Raw genomic sequence first — 21,208 nt, 5'->3', positions numbered from 1 at the left:
ATATTTAGTTAATGTTCCAGTTAAAATTTTTTTATTAAATTTCTTTATTTTGAGTTGAGTAGAAGAAAATATATTTTAAAGACAGCAAATTAACACTCACCAAAGAAAAAGGTCTACTAATCTGTAGAAAAATAATAAAATGAAAGATGTCCAGGAGGGAGACTAAAAACCTATTTCTCTCTGTCAAAGTCTCTCAAGTCCAGCTTTTGCTATTGTATTTCCTTTGGGAACTCCCTGGAATGGGCTGTGTCTATAATCCCTTTGTAAAATGGGACTCTGATGGCAGGGACTGGAAAAAGGGGAATTTCTAAAGGTTGGCCTCATACAACAGAACAATACTCAAGTGCATTCCTAGGGGAAATAAACACAACTGCATAAAAGCCAAGTTATCATTCAAATAATAAAACAGTAGAAAATAGGCCATAAATCAACTCATTAAGATGTTATATGAGAAAAATGTCTCCTAGTTGGCCCAGGAGATGTGGATACCTTGTTGCCTGGTCTGGGACGGTGTGAAGCTGGAGCTGGAGCTGGAGCTGGAACTGGCAGGACTGGGTTGTTCAGACTTGAAAGAAGAAAAAGTTATCATCAATAAATGTACAGGACACTCATGTCTAAAATTAAAACCACTATTTTTGCTCAAACATATTTTACCCCACAGAAACAGTCTGACACTGTGTAAGAAAAATGACTATAAATTGCCTTATGTCGAAAACCCTAACACAGAGAGTCAGTGTCCTTTTCATTTTGCCCATCATATTTTTATTAGATGCAGAAACAAGTATAAAAACTTAGGGATAAAGAGGGAAACACCTGGGTGTGATACGAGGCAAGAACCTGGCTTTGATTCCACTCCTATGTTTACTGCTATCCGGATCTCTTTCTGAAAGATACCTTGATTACCCTTTCTGCAATGTTTGATTGACTCAACTGGTTAAAACATAGTGGTAATGAGGCCAAGGTCATTAGTTCAATCACATTATGAGCCAGTTAATTTCACTCTGGTCCAAGGCCATGACCCAACCCTAACCCCATTCATCCAGTTCACAAATAGGAGACCTGGCCAAGTCCCACAAATGAGTCAGGGGAAAATGTTCCCACTACTTAAAAAAACAAAAAACAAAAATTAAAAAAACACCCTTTTAATGCCACAGCACACTGATGCAGGGAAAGAGCATCACATACACACCCCACTCTCTTACTCTCAATGCATTCCCTTCATCCTTCAGTACCCAGAATAAATTTCCACATCCTCCTTGACCCATCAACTCAGAGTTCTCGTCCTTCCCCAAACCCACTGAAAATATGGATCATCTGCTTAGAAGATATGCAGTAGTATCGTTCTACCTCCGACATGTATGTCTTTTCTTTCTAGTAGCCTGCAAGCACTTGAAAAAGCAAGGATTGGGGCATTTGTCTTGTGCTGCTTGTTATTCCCTCATACTCAGCAACATGCATTGCATACAGCAGGCGCTCTATCTGTGACTGGCGGCACATTAGGCCCTCTGGTCCACCATCTGCCAGTTTTTGTTTTTTGGTTTTTTATGCGGTACGCGGGCCTCTCACTGTTGTGGCCTCTCCCATTGTGGAGCACAGGCTCCGGACGCGCAGGCTCAGAGGCCATGGCTAACGGGCCCAGCCGCCCCGCGGCATTTGGGATCTTCCCGGACCGGGGCACGAACCCGTGTCCCATGCATCGGCAGGCAGACTCTCAACCACTGCGCCACCAAGGAAGCCCTGTCTGCCAGTTTTTATGAGACTTTATAGTAGGTAAAGATGGGAAGAGAAAACACATGGACAGAACTGTGCAGAGAAATTGATCATGCCATCCACACATTTGAATTTTACATATTTAAGGCCCAATTTAGTCTAAAATAACAATGTTGATAAAATTGGTTGAAAGAGTGGACCATTTCTATTCCATTTTTAATGTGCTCAGAGTTTCAACTACATACTCATGTTTTGGTTTTCTTAATTAATTTATTTCTGGCTGCGTTGGGTCTTCGTTGCTGCACCCAGGCTTTCTCTAGTTGCAGCCAGTGGGGGCTACTCTTTGTTGCAGTGCGCGGGCTTCTCATTGCGGTGGCTTCTCTTGCTGTGGAGCACGGGCTCTAGGTGCATGGGCTTCAGTAGCTGTGGCACATGGGCTCAGTAGTTGTGTCTCGTGGGCCCTAGAGTGCAGGCTCAGTAGTTGTGGCGCACGGGCTTAGTTGCTCCGCGGCATGTGGGATCTTCCTGGACCAGGGCTCGAACCCATGTCCCCTGCATTGGCAGGCGGATTCTTAACCACTGCACCACCAGGAAAGTCCCCATACTCATGTTATCTGAGAAACATTTGAGGTCTTCTCATGGACAGGAAACATCTTTCTACTTTGCTCAGTGGGTGACTACGTTTATCACGGCCACGTGGAGGACAAACAAACAGCACAATCAGAAGCCACTCCATGAAGGTGAGAATCTCAGTTCAGCTCGTATTACAGTTCTCACCCCTGATTTTTTCATCTCCCCTCTCAGCACTGAACCCACTACTCCCCCCTCTCCAAGCAACACCAAGCTCCACAGACTCAGACACAAGGAAGCACTTTCAGGCATTCCTAATGCACACTTCACATCCCCAGGCTGGATAGGAAAACAGGTGTCAGTAATCTACCACTCACCCTGCAGGAAAAGAGCCAGACGGGATCTCTAATGAGCAGCAGGCAGCCCACCAACCCATCACCACTGCAAGATTTCCTTGAGATTTGCAGTACAATGTCCTACACATTGCTGTTTGCGGCCCACAAAGGAGAGCTGGTGGACAAGGACAGAGGCCTGTGGGAGGTACTCTTCATTTCTGTCAAGTGGCTTTTCCACTGTCCAGTCACTATGGTGAGTCACACAACTGAAAGGGCACGCAATCAGCAGCAACGTGCAATGCCCAGCTGCAAAACATTTCTCCCGTAGTCCACAGAGCACTCCCTTTCCTCTCGAAGTTGCTCTTTTCAGCCATGAAAAGTGTCTGCAAATGGTATTATTTTGATAGCTCTGGAAACCATTTGGGAGCCAAAAAAGAGGTTTCCTTATAGTGAGCAGAGAGAGCTCTAATCCCCATCCTGCCTGGCCAGTACGCGTTGTCGCACTGGACTTGAAAGGAGCTGTTCTGCCAGAGCTATTTGCTGAGAGTGACATTGATTAGGATCAAGAGGATGGTGGCCATCTCTGCAACTACCCCATGCTAAATGTGACCCATCTGTCTCAAGCATCATGCCAATGCCCGAACCAAATCTGGAGGCAGCCTTCTTTTCGTTTCTTAATCATAAACAAGGTTAATAATGCCACAGTTGCTAACCATCATAATAATGCCATAGTTTGCTAACTGGAAAACAGTAAAAAAACGCAACACAACAGGAGAAAAAGGCTTTCCATGCAATGTTTATCATTAACACCCTGACTCTTCCACCAAACATTCGAGCAGGCTTACAGTAGAAGACATATTCATTCAATGAGAATATTAAAATGGAAAGTTGAAAGCAACAGAAGTGGATGGAGGAGGATAAAATGTTGAATGATGGGCAGAAAATTCCAATGTCCAGGAAGCTTTTTGCAATCAGGACAATGACTTGTAGAATTTGAGAGCTGAGGAGACCTTTGAGATGATTGAAAGGAGTGATTCTCATACTTTGTTGAGCATTAGAGAATCAACTGGAAGACTTGTTAAAATGCAGACCCACCCAGGGTTTCTGATTCTCTAAGTCTGGGATAGTGATGAGAAACTGGATCTCTTACAAGTTCCTAGGTGATGCTGATGCTGCTGTTTTGAGGGTCAACCAGACTTTTGAGAACCACTGACCAAAGACTCAGAAATTCATAGCTGTGAATTTTCATCAGAATCAGCTGGGTGGATTCTACACATGAGGAGATTCTGATTCAATGTTTGGTGGGGTGGGGTGTGGATGCCAGCCATGTTTATATTTTAAAAGTTCAACAAATGATATTAATGAACACCACTGATATTAAGTTGATCACTTCTCTTTTTATACAGGCAAAAAACATGTTTTTGAAAGAATCTTAATTTTAAGAAAGCGTAAGAGTTTGCATCATGAGAAAAAATAGAAACTTACTGCTCTATCCAGAGATAGTATCCCTGCCTACTCTTCCAAGTATTTGTCAAGAAAGCACCCTGACAGAACATGGTTACCAGTAAATAAAAACATTTATGAAGCATGTACAATTGTGTTTTGGTGGATGGACCTTAAACTAACCTAAGCTGACCAGGACAAAATTCAACTAGATGTTAACTGCTCAAAAAGCCACTCTGCTACTAGATGAGGCTGACACAGCCCTAGATTTTATCAAGTCCAACAAAACAGAGCTGCAGCTCACTTTAAGTTTGTATTCTTCAAAAAAAAAATCAGATTTACCCCCCAAAAATACAAGTCAAGGATGACTATATAAACTAGGTAAGGTTGTGTGCTTTACAAAAATATTCACCACAAACAGGGCTAGATTAAGATTTTTTTTTTTTTTTGTACGCGGGCCTCTCACTGTTGTGGCCTCTCCCGTTGCAGAGCACAGGCTCTGGACGCGAAGGCCCAGCGGCCATGGCTCACGGGCCCAGCCGCTCTGCGGCACGCGGGATCCTCCCAGACCAGGGCATGAACCCGCATCCTCTGCGTTGGCAGGCGGACTCGCAACCGCTTCGCCACCAGGGAAGCCCTAGATTAAGATTTGTATAGGCCCTAAGGATTGAAGAGATTATGGTATCTTCCTTTTCCCTCCCTAGGTATGCCAAAAACTACGTGCAGGGAATTCCAATGAGGTTCTGAATTTTCCCTTAATTTAAGACTTGTTTTTGAATGTCAAAATTCTCCTCACTAAAAAAAATTTTTTGCTTCTTTTTGCTGATGCCCTAAGCACGTGTTTAGCTGATTTACTGAGTAATCACACACTAGACATGAAGTTTCTTTAAATGGTGTGCTCCACAGTGACAAAACTATAGGCTTAAGAATCTCAAATCTATTGCTCACTAATATATGTTTTTGGAAAGAACGCTTAAGCATTAGTTTCCTCATAGAGTGAGGGCACTGAACCTCACGTGGAAGCGATAATGTTAAGTTGATATAATAAAGTAAAAACTCCTAGCCCACTGCTGTTACAATGGCAGCTAATCAATACTTAGTTGCTCCTATTATTTACAATAGATCACAAATTCCTCTACTGCCTAAAATAAGATATATCTTTACTACCAAAACAATAGGCCTACCAAGATTTGCAATGCAATCTTCAACATTAAATGGCTATGCAAAATCATTTTGTAATGGATTTTCTACAGAGGATTATTTTTGTCCAAGACAAATAAGAAAAACTGCATGTTTATAACTCCTAGAAGTTAAGTGCTGCAAACAAAAACACCTGTCAAGGCAGGTCACATGACAGGACTTATAAAATCTGCCATTGTTCCTTAAACTGGGAGCAGACTTCCTCCTTAGGTAATCAGAAGGCAGAATTTCCATCTTTTCTAATGGGCAACTATATTTATGAACAAAACTTCAACTTGATCTTTAAAAAAATAAAAATAAAGAAAAGGGGGGAGAATTATATATACCTTTCTTCAGGAGAAAGGAAGAGAATACCGTGTAACTAGTTAAATTATTTTAGACACATTGCTACCTTTTTTTCCACAAATTTCTATTTTGTTTAGAAAATGAAAACACATACCCTGCGATAAAGATCATCTTTTCTTTGCACAAATATCCAGAAAGACTGTGTCAAGGATGAGTACTAATCAAAGAAGAAAATACAAATGTCATACATTTTTAAAAGACTAATTCATGATGGATATTAACTAAATTTATGTAGCAATCATTTCACAATACATTCATGTATCCAATCATTATGTTATATACCTTAAACTAATACAATGTTATATGTCAATTATATCTCAACAAAACTGAAAGAAAGAGACTACCTTGGACTTCCCTAGTGGCACAGTGGATGGGAGTCCCCCTGCCAATGCAGGGGACACGGGTTCAATCCCTGGTTTGGGAGGATCCCACATGCTGCTTGAGCAACTAAGCCCACGAGCCACAACTGCTGAGCTGGTGTGCCACAACTGCCCGCACGCCTGGAGCCTCTGCTCTGCAGCGAGAGAGAACACTGCAGTGGGAGGTCTGTGTGCCGCAGCGAGGAGTGGTCCCCACTCGCCGTGGCTGGGGAGGGCCCATGTGCAGCAGCGAAGACCCATCGCAGCCAGGAATGGATAAATAAATAAATGAATTTATAAGAAAAAAAAAAAGAGAGACTACATCATTTAGTTTCTTTACTATAAAGAAACTGAAGATAATCCAACTCAACTTTCAAATATACATTTGATTTTAAAGAAAAATGACCTATAACATCCATTCTATATAATTGTGTAAATGTTCTTCAACCTATGAACACACTCTTACCAATTTCTGTTAATAGGTAATATATTGTGATAGCTATGTCAATTAAAGGTAAGAAGTTAAGCAAGGAAATAAGTATTAAAAGTTATAAAATAACACTTAAATTTAACAAGGTCAACGCAAGAGTGAATTGTCAAAAGGCTAGAAACAAGAGAACTTTTATTTTCATTTGGTTTTACATTAATAACTCAAAATAAACATGCTAAAAGAACAAAACCTTATATAGAAAGGTATATGAGAATAAGATTGGAAAAATCAGTCAATAACTCTAACCTCTTAATGTATCTTTGTGTAGCTCTATCATAGTCTTTATTTCGTATGATCTGCCATGAGAAAGGCAAGTAAGTTCTATGGACTACATGTGTCCCCGCCCCAAGAAATCGTATATTGAAGTCCTAACCCCCATGTGATGGTATTTAGAGATGCAGTCTTTGCGAGTAATCAGGTTTAGATGAAGTCATAAGGGTGGGGCTCTCATGATGGGATTAGTGCCCTTATTTAGACAAGACACCAGAGAACTTGCTTCCTCCGTCACCCCTCCCACGTGAAGACACAGTGAGAAGGTGGTCAGCTGCAAGCCAAAAAAAATAACCCTCACAGGGAAACCAAATCAGCCAGCACCTTGATTTTGGATTTCCCAGCGTCCATAAATAAATATATAAATAAATAAATAAATATATAAATAAATTCCTGTTACTTAAACTACCCAGTCTATGGTACCTTGTTATGGCAGCCAGAGCTGACTAAAATAGAACACATTTTTTAATCAGTTTCATTTTACTGATGAAACTGAAGCAAAATAAAATTAAGTGGCCAGTGGGTAATATTAAGTGACCAATGAGATGGTACAGAAAAACCCAAACGAACGTTTTGGCCAGCCCAATAGGTGGATTACAACCAAGTTTTGTGACTTCTAATCCAGTGCTCACTCTACTACACCTACTGACCTTGAAAAAGTGCTATCAATTTAAAGCAGGGTCCTGAACACACTAACACCCTTTTATAACACTAGTGTCAGGGAACAAAGTTTTCTATGTCACTGTGAAACTGAATATTTTTCTGTCTAAGGGACATCTTGTGATCAGCACCCAAAGCAAACCAGTGGTAAGACAAAACACTTCATCTCTGGGTCTGAATGTGTCTGTATCAACTGCTTCTAACATTCGTCCAATCAATACTACAATGTATTTTGGCTACTCACCTCTCTAGTACAGTAAGTTTTGTTTTTTAATAAAAAAGCAAGTTAGTTTCTCCTCTGAATTTTCCTGATCCTCTGGACATTGGCAGTGATCAAGAGGACCAGCAAGCACATCAGGCAACACACTACAGTCATTTATTTTATTTGCCTTCAAGGGTGATCTACTCTCTTTTCCCAACCCTTCTATACAATTCCCATAAACTCCAGGGGTAAAAACAAAAAAACCCAGAAATACAAAACAGAATTCATGCTTTAAGTAACCTGTCAACAACTCTTTCTTTGAAAACAAGGTTTAATGGAGAAAGGACACTGGAATAGGAAGCTGGAACCATTATTGCTAATTACTCAGGTCTGTGACCACACGGAAGAAACCACATCTCTCTCTGGCAAATCCTCTCCATTTGTAAGTATTATGACAACTTGAGTGAACCTGATGTTACATTATAATTGTATTTAGTCTCTTGGGCCCTTGTATTATCAAAAGCTATTGTTATACCCATCATTCGCCTGTAAAAGAGCAAGATCCTAAGACTTACCCTCCCCACTGGTTAGCAAAAGAGCAAAGATCTTTATTTCTGTTATATTTTCAATTTACAGACAAAATTATCCTGGGTGCCAAGATAATTGGCTTTATATTGAGGTGCCTCTGTTTTTACAATTGCGTTTGCTTTCTTCGTTATTACCGTCATCTTCACTATTATTATTAAATGCTGTCATCATTTTGTACTCCCTGTCTGAGAACACAAAATCCCATTAGGAAACGAAATGGCCTTGGGGAACAAGGGTCTATAAATCTTTCCATAAGACCCTTTTCCACACTTAGGGATGGCTATAATTTTCTTTTAGCTTCCTCTCTTTTAAACAGAGGAGCCTCAAGTCTTTTATCTCTCATCACCAGTTGTACTTTGAAGGCTGCTACTGACTATTGTGGCCAGAACATGTGATCTTTCAAAAAAAATCCAGTTGCTGCAAGATGGTGCATGTGCCAGATGTGTTCTGAAAATTGCTCCCTTGTTAAGAGCTTTAGGAATGAGAAATCATCTGGAAACAGACCATTTACAGTTGTACCACCTATAAGCATGTTACTATTCCTTGAGCAAAGACTGTGCACACAGAAGTTGAGTATCACAACTGGCCATTAAATATACCACTTGGTTGTAATGTTAGAGACTTATCTTTTAACTGGTCTCTTTTTCTCTTTCGTGTGTTTTGAGGGCAGAGGAAGAAGAAAGTTACAAGTGAGAGGGTTTAGAGCTGTAATGCCTCACAAAAGAGAAATAGGAAGAAAAAGAGTTTCCTGATAGAACTGCCCCATAATTAACTGCTACTGAAGCTGACCAATGAACATCAAAACACCACTGCTCATCAGTTAACAATAAGATCCCTTAACTGTTGTCAGAACTACTATTCAGTTACTTGTGAAATAACCGACCTGTGTAGCTCACAAGACACTTGAAATAATGAAAAAGTATTAGTGGATCTTCGCTCTATATAAGGGCAGTGTTGAATTGAACAAAGTCCTAAAAGTACGTTATATGTGGTTATAACTCTCACTTTGGGATTATAAAATTTTAAATATTAAAGTAAATTAAACAGAATAAATTCAGAGTATCAAAAACATGGCAATTAATTGAAATGAAGTAAAACACAGATACATGTAAAGAGATCTTGACAAGATATTTAACTGTATTTCCTTATTAATTTTAGACCTTTTTAAAAATGGATTACTTAAAAATGGTCATAGAGTATTTGACTGACACCAATAGAATCTTTATAGACTTACACAAATGTCAAGAAGTTTTATTAATTTTAATCTTTCGACTATCTTAGAGAATTTTCCCCATTAAATGTGAAGCTTAGATTTACCACCACAGCAGCAGCATCAAGAGTTCATTTTATTTGCTAAATCCTTATTTCCATGGTACTTGGACTTCCAAAATAGCCAAAACCCACTGGGAAAAAAGTTTTGATTGAAAACTAACCAATCATCATCAGGTTAAAAATGCAACACTTCTCATGATCAGTCTAGACAACAAAGATTGTTAATAGTTGCAAGGACTGTTTCTTTACAAGCCTTGTATCTTCCTAATAAGAATAACAGTGCATTTTTCAGGTAACATACTGGAGCCCTTTCTTCTGGATGAGAGGGCTTCAAAGTTCCTTGGGTGTGGATATGCACATATATGTTCACAAAGATGTGTGTAAGGTCCACAGGGGTAAAAGAAAATAGAACCTTTACTCATGTTTATTTTCTGTCTTTTCCTTTTAAATTTTCAAATTTTTGTATATGCTTTCTTGTATATAACATGTTAATATGGCTATTACTATATGTATAATTTGGAAATATACATATATAGGGGATACATGTTTGCTAAAACAAACAAGTTAAAAGTCTATAGATAATTATCAGTTTTAATTCTGTAATTTACCTGCTCAAATCTTAATTATATGACATAGATTTCAAATTCCGGAGTGACGTGTGCTAAACATATAAGGCAGCATCATTAAAATTTACTCAGGGACTGTCCAGATTTTTGTACTTTATGCTCAAAATTGACTTTAGAGCTTAAAATTTTAATTTTTAAGTTAAACAAAAATGCTTTAACAGAGCTCCTTAACAAATAAGAGGTAACACAAACTTATTTAAAAGATGAAGTGCACATACATTTTCTTAAAATAATAGCCCAACAAAAAATACTTTACAAAACCTCCTTCTCCCCTGAAATGTGAAATTCATTGCGGCTCTACTTGAAACTCTCATTTTACAGTGTGTGCTGAAATTTAAGTTACACGATTTATTAAGTGAAACTGAAAAGTTTATAAACAGTCTAACATCTAAATATGTTATACTTGCATTCACTTCTATTAAAATGTTAAATACTAACAAAACGTTTATAAAAATAAAACTATTTTTAAAAATTCCCTTCTATCTTAATGAAAATAAACTAAAATAGTAAAAACACAGCACATTTAAGAGACTGTTCTCATGTGAAAACATTAGGAGGTGAATTTTTTGTTCTCAATGTACCCCCTTAAAAAACGTGGTATTTAGAATCAACACATTCCCTATTAGTAATATTAGATTCTTGTCAAGAGTAGGAGGAATGTTACTGCTTATAAGGCTCTAAAGGAACCTACATTTCCATACATACATCTTATATAAGCCTAACAGTTGCTTTTCTTCATAAATCAATCTATTGTTGCACTTCATAATGAGAAGGCAGATTTACTGCCTTTTACCGCCTTTTCTCACCATCAGAAAGATGCCTATTTGGGTAATAGAACATTTCTCTTCTTCAAGGGTGTTTGCCATTAGGGAGGCAGGGGCAAGAACCTTTAACATCTGCTCCCTTCAAGTGAATGACACCTCTAGTTCTCACAGCCGGAATGCTGAAAAGCAAACGCTGGTACATTGATAAAAATTCTCTAACTTGAAAAAGCACAACACTTGAAATACACTGAAGACATACACATCTCTAAAACACGCATTTGGGATTTGAGGGTTATACTGTAAAAACGGTAAAACATATCATTTTGATTGCTAACATTATAATGCAAATGCCATGAAATCATCATCGTAGTTAGAACAATAGGAGTTTCGAATAAAGACCTTTGATTCCATCATCTTGAATTTTCTCTAACTCTGAAAACAAACCTAAAGTACCGGCAAGTAAGACTTTAACCATTTGTCATCTCAGTATTGTGTGGTAATAACAAAAGAGTTTATAATATAGCCTTACATTCTTCTGTTTTTATTTACTTAATTTATTCTTCCCTCAGGGAGAAATACTGAAGAATTGTAAACTTTAGACTTCAATTTAAAAACAAGAGAAAGGCACTTGTCAGCATCTAATTCCTAACCATCTGCCTTTTAAAAATACACAAACATGTACTCACCCACTCACTCTAGTTAGGCTAAACATTCTTAGCAAGTAAGTAGATCTTGATGGATCTAAACAGAAGTTTCAGCAATCATAGTTCTACTTTTGGAAACACAGCTATCTTTAAACAGGCATCGTGATTCCTACTAGCAAATGCAATCGACCATAAATTAAAAGCAAACAGACACCATCCAAAACAAGTAAATAAAGTGAGGCAGGTATTGGAGTCAAGGGAGAACCTCCATTTTTGAGGAAAACTAAATTATGTCTTCTGTCCATGAATATGGAGTATTGCCTAGTGAGCTAACACTTGTTGTTACTTTGGGCTATCTTTTGTCACTTAAGCAATGCTTTCTGACAGTTTTACAGGCTGTTATCCCAAGGACTTCAGTATTTATGGCCTTTATTCACTTGGGCTTTCTGCTCTCATCCACTGATTACTAATCACTAAATAGATTATTTTTTTTTACGGGACTGAAATTAGCTCAAAAGATGTCCTTCGACAATGGCAGCTCAGGACAGTATCGGCTAAAGGTCTTCCACGGCCTCTTCCTTGCTCTCCTCAATTTTCTCTTCCTTACAGACAAGTTAATGAGGGTTCAGATCCACGCTGTTCAATTAGATCAACAGCACAAGTGATTTACAACATTCTTAGAGCATGGTTTAGAACCGTTTGTGAATTGATCCTCAGAAGCTCATTCAATTTCAATACCTCAAGGATGATTTAAAGACCTAAACTTGTTTTTAATCTTCATGAAACAAGAGCATTTCCTACTCACAGAATCATTATTCAGGAAAAGCTACAAACCTTACATACATACAGTATTTATACAGCTACAAATTCCACAAACCTTAGTGTACACAAGCATGCATGAATGTTTCAAAGATATATATTATATTTTAAAACTTCGGCACATTTAGTTCACAATATGGCATTCAAATTTCTTCCTATCTTGTAAAGGCTACTTACTACCTTTTTGTCTGCTCTACTTAAAAGAACCAAGTGCTGAAAAGCAAGTAGAAAACACAGACTCTTCTTTCCACTTAATTGCATTTGACTTAAAACATCTCCTAAGAGATTGGTTTTTATCTTATGAACAATGTGAAATGTGTAATAGATCACGTCCTCTTTACCAGCTGGCTGCTGGAAGCTTGGAAGTCAAATTACTTTAGAAAATGGTGTTTTCTTATAAACTAAAACTCTGAAAGAAAACTAGAAATATTGATATTATTACTTTCATAAACTTCTGGATGAACTGAGCAAATTGCACAATTCCTTGAGTGTGTGCTAAGCAATGAGGTGGGGTGGGGAGCAGAGAAGGGAGAGGGGAGAAACTAGCTTTGAAGGAGCACTAAAGCTCCACTTACTGCTCTACAATAGAATTTACTAAATACGACTCTTCCTGAAATGAAAGGGATTATTATGATCAGCTTCTGTTTTCTCTGAAATTATGCTGGAATGAAAACATTTAAAAAAGGAAATGTTGTTTTAAAAAAAAGTTTCTTAAGCCTTTAGATATCTCCATGTCTGGATAAAAACAATGTGTTCTACCACATCAGAAAAACAATGTTAACGTATTGAGTTTAGTATTTACATGAAATTACTTTGCCCATTTATATATAACATTAGCTATTTGGGCATCAAATAACTGCATTTAATTTATAGACACCCATATGGTAAATTCTCCTTGAATATGGTTCCAGGAAAATTTATTTCTGCCAATAAATGTGCATGCTTTCTGACATTCCAAATATAAAAGTATGTAACTCTCATATTTCTCTAGGAAGATTTGCCTAACTCTGAACAAATGCTATGTTCTTTAAATTTTGTTACTACTTCTCTTAGTTTATATTTGTCACATATATAAATCTGTAAGCCGAATTCCATTCAAACTGTCATACAATATGACTGTTAAAGAAATTAAAAATTAAATACATGTACTTGTGTAAGAATTTATATACTCATAAATTTTAAGAAAATAAGTCAGTTTCTCTAGGATTATCAAAACATATTAAGGAAACAACATTTTAACATGCAATTAAATGATAGCTAATTTGTATCAAATACTCTAGCAGTTAGATGACAAGGGGTGTCCTGTTATTTTTTCTTAAGTTAAAAACAGTACACTGTTTGCTTTTACATCTAAAAATATGTGAATGGGGAAAGAAAAACATTTTGGGTGTATGGCTTTGTAGAATACGATAAGCTATGTAATTATGAAAAAAATGGAAGAATAGTATTCTTTTCTAAATGAAAAGATTCATTTCAGATTAGTAAGATATTTATGTCTAATCCTTAGCTTCTCTAAAAAAATAAAAGTCTACAATATAATAATCATGAATAGAAAAAACTTCAATTTCTTTAATATGTGTTTTAGTAATTCCTGAGTAGATAAAATATGTGTAAATGCTTCAAAGTCAGAGGAGAAGGGTATCTTTTTTTTCTTCCTACCTTAAATCACAGCAGGGCTCCATTATAAAGTGAGGTATTATAAAATCATACCTCCTATTTTATAAACATTTTCTCTAATTTTTCTTAATTAGATTATAGCATGCTACCTGCAAATTAGTGATCTAAAACTGAATTCTTCTATAAATCAAAACCCTGTAGTTCTTTTACTCATCTCACCACCCTCATCCCCCCACCCTCCCTTTCATTACCTTGTAGAACATCCTAGAAGCTATCTTTCCTATGAAGTTACTGCTCACAATAAATAAACTTTACATACAGCTGGCCTGTAAAAATCAGAAATACAGCAAGCAAAGAAATCATCCTCACCTCTTTTAAAAGGAAACAGAGTAGCCCTCAGGAAAACAGAAGTGCCCCAAAGTTCACGTGTGTCAGCAAGGAGTTGAGAGCTGTTAAGAATGATCCTCTTGAAAAGAAAGAAGTCTCCTTAGGCACCCACATGTATATTTAGATTAGATTGGCAGTTTAAATGACAGCAAACACATGGTCATGACTTCCCGATTGCTCACTCGTCCAACACATACACACAGGCTAATCAGAAGCAAACATCCACTCCGAACTGTTTTAGAAACTAGCTTCTTCCATCTGATATGACCGTATGTGTGGTAAGCATACATTCTGCTAGAGAGATCAGATGTCAAACACTTAACTGTCTCTCCTAGTATACCCGGATCTTGAATCACATTGCTTTAGTTTTCCAGGACATTTCTCTAAAGTTAAGTCTGACTTATCAACTTAGGTCTGTTGAGTAAACTCCCTGCTCTATGTAACCTGCAGAGTTTTATGAAGTACATATTTCTTTTATAAAGAAATGGCCATGTGAAGGTTCCAGGATCTATTTGTCTTAGGAGTATTTTAACTGTAAGACCTGACTATCCTATCAATAATAGCACACACTCCTAGTCCGTAAACAGGGCAAAGTCACTACAGAGGATCACATTTGCTTGTGCAAATAAAGAGTGGTAGAGTTAAGAGGTAGAGATACCGGGCTTCCCTGGTGGCACAGTGGTTGGGAGTCCGCCTGCCGATGCAGGGGACGTGGGTTCGTGCCCCGGTCTGGGAGGATCCCACGTGCCGCGGAGCGGTTAGGCCTGTGAGCTATGGCCGCTGAGCCTGCGCGTCCTGAGCCTGTGCTCCGCAACGTGAGGGGCCACAGCGGTAGGAGGCCCGCGTACCGCAAAAAAAAAAAAAAGGTAGAGATACTAAACATGAACTTTAAGCTCCTATTCATTACTGGGCCACTAGTAACATTTTCCAGTAAATAACACACACACACACACACACGCACACACACACACAAAGCACTATTTGGAGACAGCTATGAACTACACCTATAACACTGTAGTGTTGTGTACATATATATATATGTTTATATCATACGTGTTGTATATATGCACATTTATTGAGATTCATACATATTAAGATGTGTTAGCAAATGAGATGCAAACAGCCAAATGCTCTATGATAGAAGGACAGGTTACAAAAAATGGTAAACAATTTTGCACTTAGCTCTAACGTCAAATACTTTGAAAACTCAAGATTAATACAAGGGGTTAGTAAAGCGGCTGTATGGCGAACCCGAGCACCAGGACAGGAAAAATGAGTATCGAGGGGAAGGTGGCGGAAGAGTAAGATGCAGGGATCACCTTCCTACCCACAGATACATCAGAACTACATCTACATGTGGAACAACTCCTACAGAACATCTACTGAACGCTGACAGAAGACCTCGGACCTCCCAAAAGGCAAGAAATTCCCCACGTACCTGGGTAGGGCAAAAGAAAAAAGAATAAACAGAGACAAAAGGGCAGGGACAGGACCTGCCCCAGTGGGAGGGAGCTGTGAAGGAGGAAACGTTTCCACATACTAGGAAGCCCCTTTGCGGGCAGAGACTGCAGGTGGCAGAGGGGGGAGCTTCGAAGCCGCGGAGGAGAGCACAGCAACAGGGGTGCGGCGGGCAAAACGGGGAGATTCCCGCACAGAGGATCTGTGCCGACCGGCACTCACCAGCCAGAGAGACTTGTCTGCTCACCCGCCGTGGCGGGCGGGGCTGGGAGCTGAGGCTGGGGCTTCAGTCAGAGCTCAGGGAGAGGACTGGCGGCGTGAACACAGCCAGAAGGGGTTAGTTAGTGCACCACGGCTAGCCGGGAGGGAGTCCGGGAAAAAGTCTGGACCTGCCGAAGAGGCAAGAGACTTTTTCTTCCCTCTTTGTTTCCTGGTGCGCGAGGAAAAGGGACTAAGAACGTTGCTCTAAAAGAGCTCCAGAGACAGGCGCGAGCCGCGGCTAAAAGCAAGGACCCCAGAGATGGGCATGAGACGCTAAGGCTGCTGCTGCCGCCACCAAGAAGCCTGTGTGCGAGCACAGGTCACTATCCACACCCCCCTTCAGGGGAGCCTGTGCAGCCCGCCACTGCCAGGGTCCCGGGATCCAGGGACAACTTACCCGGGAGAACGCACGGCGCACCTCAGGCTGGTGCAACGTCACGCCGGCCTCTGCCGCCACAGGCCCCCGCCCCGCACTCCGTACCCCTCCCTCCCCCGCGCCTGAGTGAGCCAGAGCCCCCGAATCAGCGGCTCCTTTAACCCCGTCCTGTCTGAGAGAAGAACAGATGCCCTCCGGCGACCTACAAACAGAGGCGGGGCCAAATCCGAAGCTGAGCCCCTGGGAGCTGTGCGAACAAAGAAGAGAAAGGGAAATCCCTCCCAGCAGCCTCAGAAGCAGCAGATTAAATCTCCAAAATCAACTTGATGTACACTGCATCTGAGGAATACATGAATAGACAATGAATCATCCCAAATTGAGAAGGTGGACATTGAGAGCAATATTTATTATTTTTTCTCCTTTTCCTCTTTTTGTGTATGTGTATGCTTCTGTGTGAGATTTTGTCGGTATAGCTTTGCTTTCACCATTTGTCCTAGGGTTCTATCCGTCCGTTTTTTTTTTTACATTAAATTTTTTTTTCTTAATAATTATTTTTTATTTTAATAACTTTATTTTATTTTACCTTACTTTATTTCCTTTTCTTTTATCCTCTCTTTCTATCCACTTTTTATTCTGAGCCGTGTGGATGAAAGGCTCTTGGTGCTGCAGCCAGGAGTCAGTGTTGTGCCTCTGAGGTGGGAGAGCCAACTTAAGGACACTGGTCCACAAGAGACCTCCCAGCTTCATGTAATATCAAATGGCGAAAACCTCCAAGAGATCTCCATCTCAACACCAACAGCCAGCTTCACTCAACGACCAGCAAGCTACAGTGCTGGACATCCTATGCCAAACAAATAGCAAGACAGGAACACAACCCCACCCATTAGCAGAGAGGCTGCCTAAAATCATAATAAGTCCACAGACACCCCAAAACACACCACCAGACGTGGACCTGTCCACCAGAAAGACAAGATCCAGCCCCATCCACCAGAACACAGGCACTAGTCCCCTCCACCAGGAAGCCTACACAACCTACTGAACCAACTTTAGCCACTGGGGACAGACACCAAAAACAACGGGAACTACGAACCTGCAGCCTGCAAAAAGGAGACCCCAAACACAGTAAGATAAACAAAATGAGAAGACAGAAAAACACATAGCAGATGAAGGAGCAAGATAAAAACCCACCAGACCTAACAAATGAAGAGGAAATAGGCAGTCTACCTGAAAAAGAATTCAGAATAATGATAGTAAAGATGATCCAAAATATTGGAAATAGAATAGATAAAATTCAAGAAACATTTAACAAGGACCTAGAAGGACTAAAGATGAAACAAGCAATGATGAACAACACAATAAATGAAATTAAAAATAGTCTAAATGGGATCAATAGCAGAATAACTGAGGCAGAAGAACGGATAAGTGACCTGGAAGATAAAATAGTGGAAATAAATACTGCAGAGCAGAATAAAGAAAAAAGAATGAAAAGAACTCAGGACAGTCTCAGAGACCTCTGGGACAACATTAAACGCACCAACATTCAAATTATAGGGGTTCCAGAAGAAGAGAAAAAGAAAGGGACTGAGAAAATATTTGAAGAGATTATAGTTGAATACTTCCCTAATATGGGAAAGGAAATAGTTAATCAAGTCCAGGAAGCACAGAGAGTCCCATACAGGATAAATCCAAGGAGAAGTACGCCAAGACACATATTAATCAAACTGTCAAAAATTAAATACAAAGAAAACATATTGAAAGCAGCAAGGGAAAAACAACAAATAACACACGAGGGAATCCCCATAAGGTTAACAGCTGATCTTTCAGCAGAAACTCTGCAACCCAGAAGAGACTGGCAGGACATATTAAAGTGATGAAGGAGAAAAACCTACAACCAAGATTACTCTACCCAGCAAGGATCTCATTCAGACTTGATGGAGAAATTAAAACCTTTACAGACAAGCAAAACCTGAGAGAGTTCAGCACCATCAAACCAACTTTACAAAAAATGCTAAAGGATCTTCTCTAGGCAAGAAACACAAGAGAAGGAAAAGACCTACAATAACAAACTCAAAACTATTAAGAAAATGGGAATAGGAACATACATATCGATAATTACCTTAAATGTAAATGGACTAAATGCTCCCACCAAAAGACACAGATTGGCTGAATGGATACAAGACCCATATATATGCTGTCTACAAGAGACCCACTTCAGACCTAGAGACACATACAGACTGAATGTAAGGGGATGGACAAAGGTATTCCATGCAAATGGAAACCAAAAGAAAGCCGGAGTAGCAATTCTCATATCAGACAAAATAGACTTTAAAATAAAGACTATAACAAGAGACAAAGAAGGACACTACATAATGATCAAGGGATCGATCCAAGAAGAAGATATAACACTTGTAAATATTTATGCACCCAACACAGGAGCACCTCAATACATAAGGCAAATACTAACAGCCATAAAAGGGGAAATCGATAGTAACACATTCATAGTAGGGGACCTTAACACCCCACTTTCACCAATGGACAGATCATGCAAAATGAAAATAAATAAGGAAACACAAGCTTTAAATGATACATTAAACAAGATGGACTTCATGGATATTTATAGGACATTGATCCAAAAACAACAGAATACACATTTTTCTCAAGTGCTCATGGAACATTCTCCAGGATAGATCATATCGTGGGTCACAAATCAAGCCTTGGTAAATTTAAGAAAATTGAAACTGTATCAAGTATCTTTTCTGACCACAACACTATGAGACTAGATATCAATTACAGGAAAAGATCTGTAAAAAATACAAACACATGGAGGCTAAAAAATACACTACTTAATAAAGAAGTGATCACTGAAGAAATCAAAGAGGAAATCAAAAAATACCTAGAAACAAATGACAATGGAGACATGACGACCCAAAAGCTATGGGATGCAGCAAAAGCAGTTCTAAGAGGGAAGTTTATAGCAATACAATCGTACTTAAGAAACAGGAAACATCTCGAATAAACAACCTAACCTTGCACCTAAAGCAATTAGAGAAAGAAGAACCAAAAAACCCCAGAGTTAGCAGAAGGAAAGAAATCATAAAGATCAGATCAGAAATAAATGAAAAAGAAATGAAGGAAATGATAGCAAAGATCAATAAAACTAAAAGCTGTTTTTTTGAGAAGATAAACAAATGTGATAAACCGTTAGCCAGACTCATCAAGAAAAAAAGGGAGAAGACTCAAATCAATAGTATTAGAAATGAAAAAGGAGAAGTAACAACTGACACTGCAGAAATACAAAAGATCACGAGAGATTACTACAAGCAACTCTATGCCAATAAAATGGGCAATCTGGAAGAAATGGACAAATTCTTAGTTAGAAATGCACAACATGCCAAGACTGAACCAGGAAGAAAAAGAAAATATGAACAGACCAATCACAAGCACTGAAATTGAAACTGTGATTAAAAATCTTCCAACAAACAAAAGCCCAGGACCAGATGGCTTCACAGGAGAATTCTATCAAACATTTAGAGAAGAGCTAACACCTATCCTTCTCAAACTCTTCCAGAATACAGCAGAGGAAGGAACACTCTCAAACTCATTCTACGAGGCCACCATCACCCTGATACCAAAACCAGACAAGGATGTCACAAAGAAAACTACAGGCCAATATCACTTATGAACGTAGATGCAAAAATCCTCAACAAAATACTAGCAAACAGAATCCAACAGCACATTAAAAGGATCATACACCATGATCAAGTGGGGTTTATTCCAAGAATGCAAAGATTCTTCAATATACACAAATCAATCAATGTGATAAACCATATTAACAAATTGAAGGAGCAAAACCATATGGTCATCTCAATAGATGCAGAGAAAGCTTTTGACAAAATTTAACACCCATTTATGATAACAACCCTGCAGAAAGTAGGCACAGAGGTACTTTCCTCAACATAATAAAGGCCATATATGACAAACCCACAGCCAACATCATCCTCAATGGTGAAAAACTGAAACCATTTCCACTAAGATCAGGAACAAGACAAGGTTGCCCATTCTCACTACTCTTATTCAACATCGTTTTGGAAGTTTTAGCCACAGCAATCAGAGGAGAAAAGGAAATAAAAGGAATCCAAATCAGAAAAGAAGAAGTAAAGCTGTCACTGTTTGCAGATGACATGATACTATACACAGAGAATCCTGAAGATGCTACCAGAAAACTAGTAGAGCTAATCAATGAATTTGGTGAAGTAGCAGGATACAAAATTAATGCACAGAAATCTGTGGCATTCCTATACACTAATGATGAAAAATCTGAAAGTGAAATCAAGAAAACACTCCCATTTACCATTACAACAAAAAGAATAAAATATCTAGGAATAAACCTACCTAAGGAGACTAAAGACCTGTATGCAGAAAATTATAAGACACTGACAAAAGATATTAAAGATGATACAAATAGATGGAGAGATATACCATGTTCTTGGATTGGAAGAATCAACATTGTGAAAATGACTCTACTACCCAAAGCAATCTACAGATTCAATGCAATCCCTATCAAACTACCACTGGCATTTTTCACAGAAGTAGAACAAAAAATTTCATGATTTGTATGGAAACACAAAAGACCCCGAATAGCCAAAGCAATCTTGAGAACGAAAAATGGAGCTGGAGGAATCAGGCTCCCTGACTTCAAACTATACTATTAAGCTACAGTAATCAAGACAGTATGGTACTGGCACAAAAACAGAAATATAGATCAATGGAACAGGATAGAAAACCCAGAGATAAACCCACGCACATATGGTC

At 38.9% G+C, this 21,208-nt stretch overlaps 1 protein-coding gene across 2 annotated transcripts in view; it reads right to left on the bottom strand.

Moving 5' to 3' along the window:
• The window catches only part of MLLT3 (MLLT3 super elongation complex subunit), a 258,868-nt gene that overhangs the window by 19,199 nt on the left and 218,461 nt on the right, over positions 1 to 21,208 (bottom strand). For both annotated transcript variants that reach the window (XM_065878948.1, XM_065878949.1), the window contains exon 6: positions 490 to 565. In XM_065878948.1, the coding sequence (XP_065735020.1) occupies positions 490 to 565 (76 nt within the window). The remainder of the gene's footprint in view (positions 1 to 489; positions 566 to 21,208) is intronic.

The sequence above is a fragment of the Phocoena phocoena genome, chromosome 6 (genome assembly GCF_963924675.1).
Source record: "Phocoena phocoena chromosome 6, mPhoPho1.1, whole genome shotgun sequence".
Classification (NCBI taxonomy): Eukaryota; Metazoa; Chordata; class Mammalia; order Artiodactyla; family Phocoenidae; genus Phocoena; species Phocoena phocoena.
Note: the sequence above shows the minus strand (reverse complement) of the source record. Positions and strands in the feature narration are given on the sequence as shown.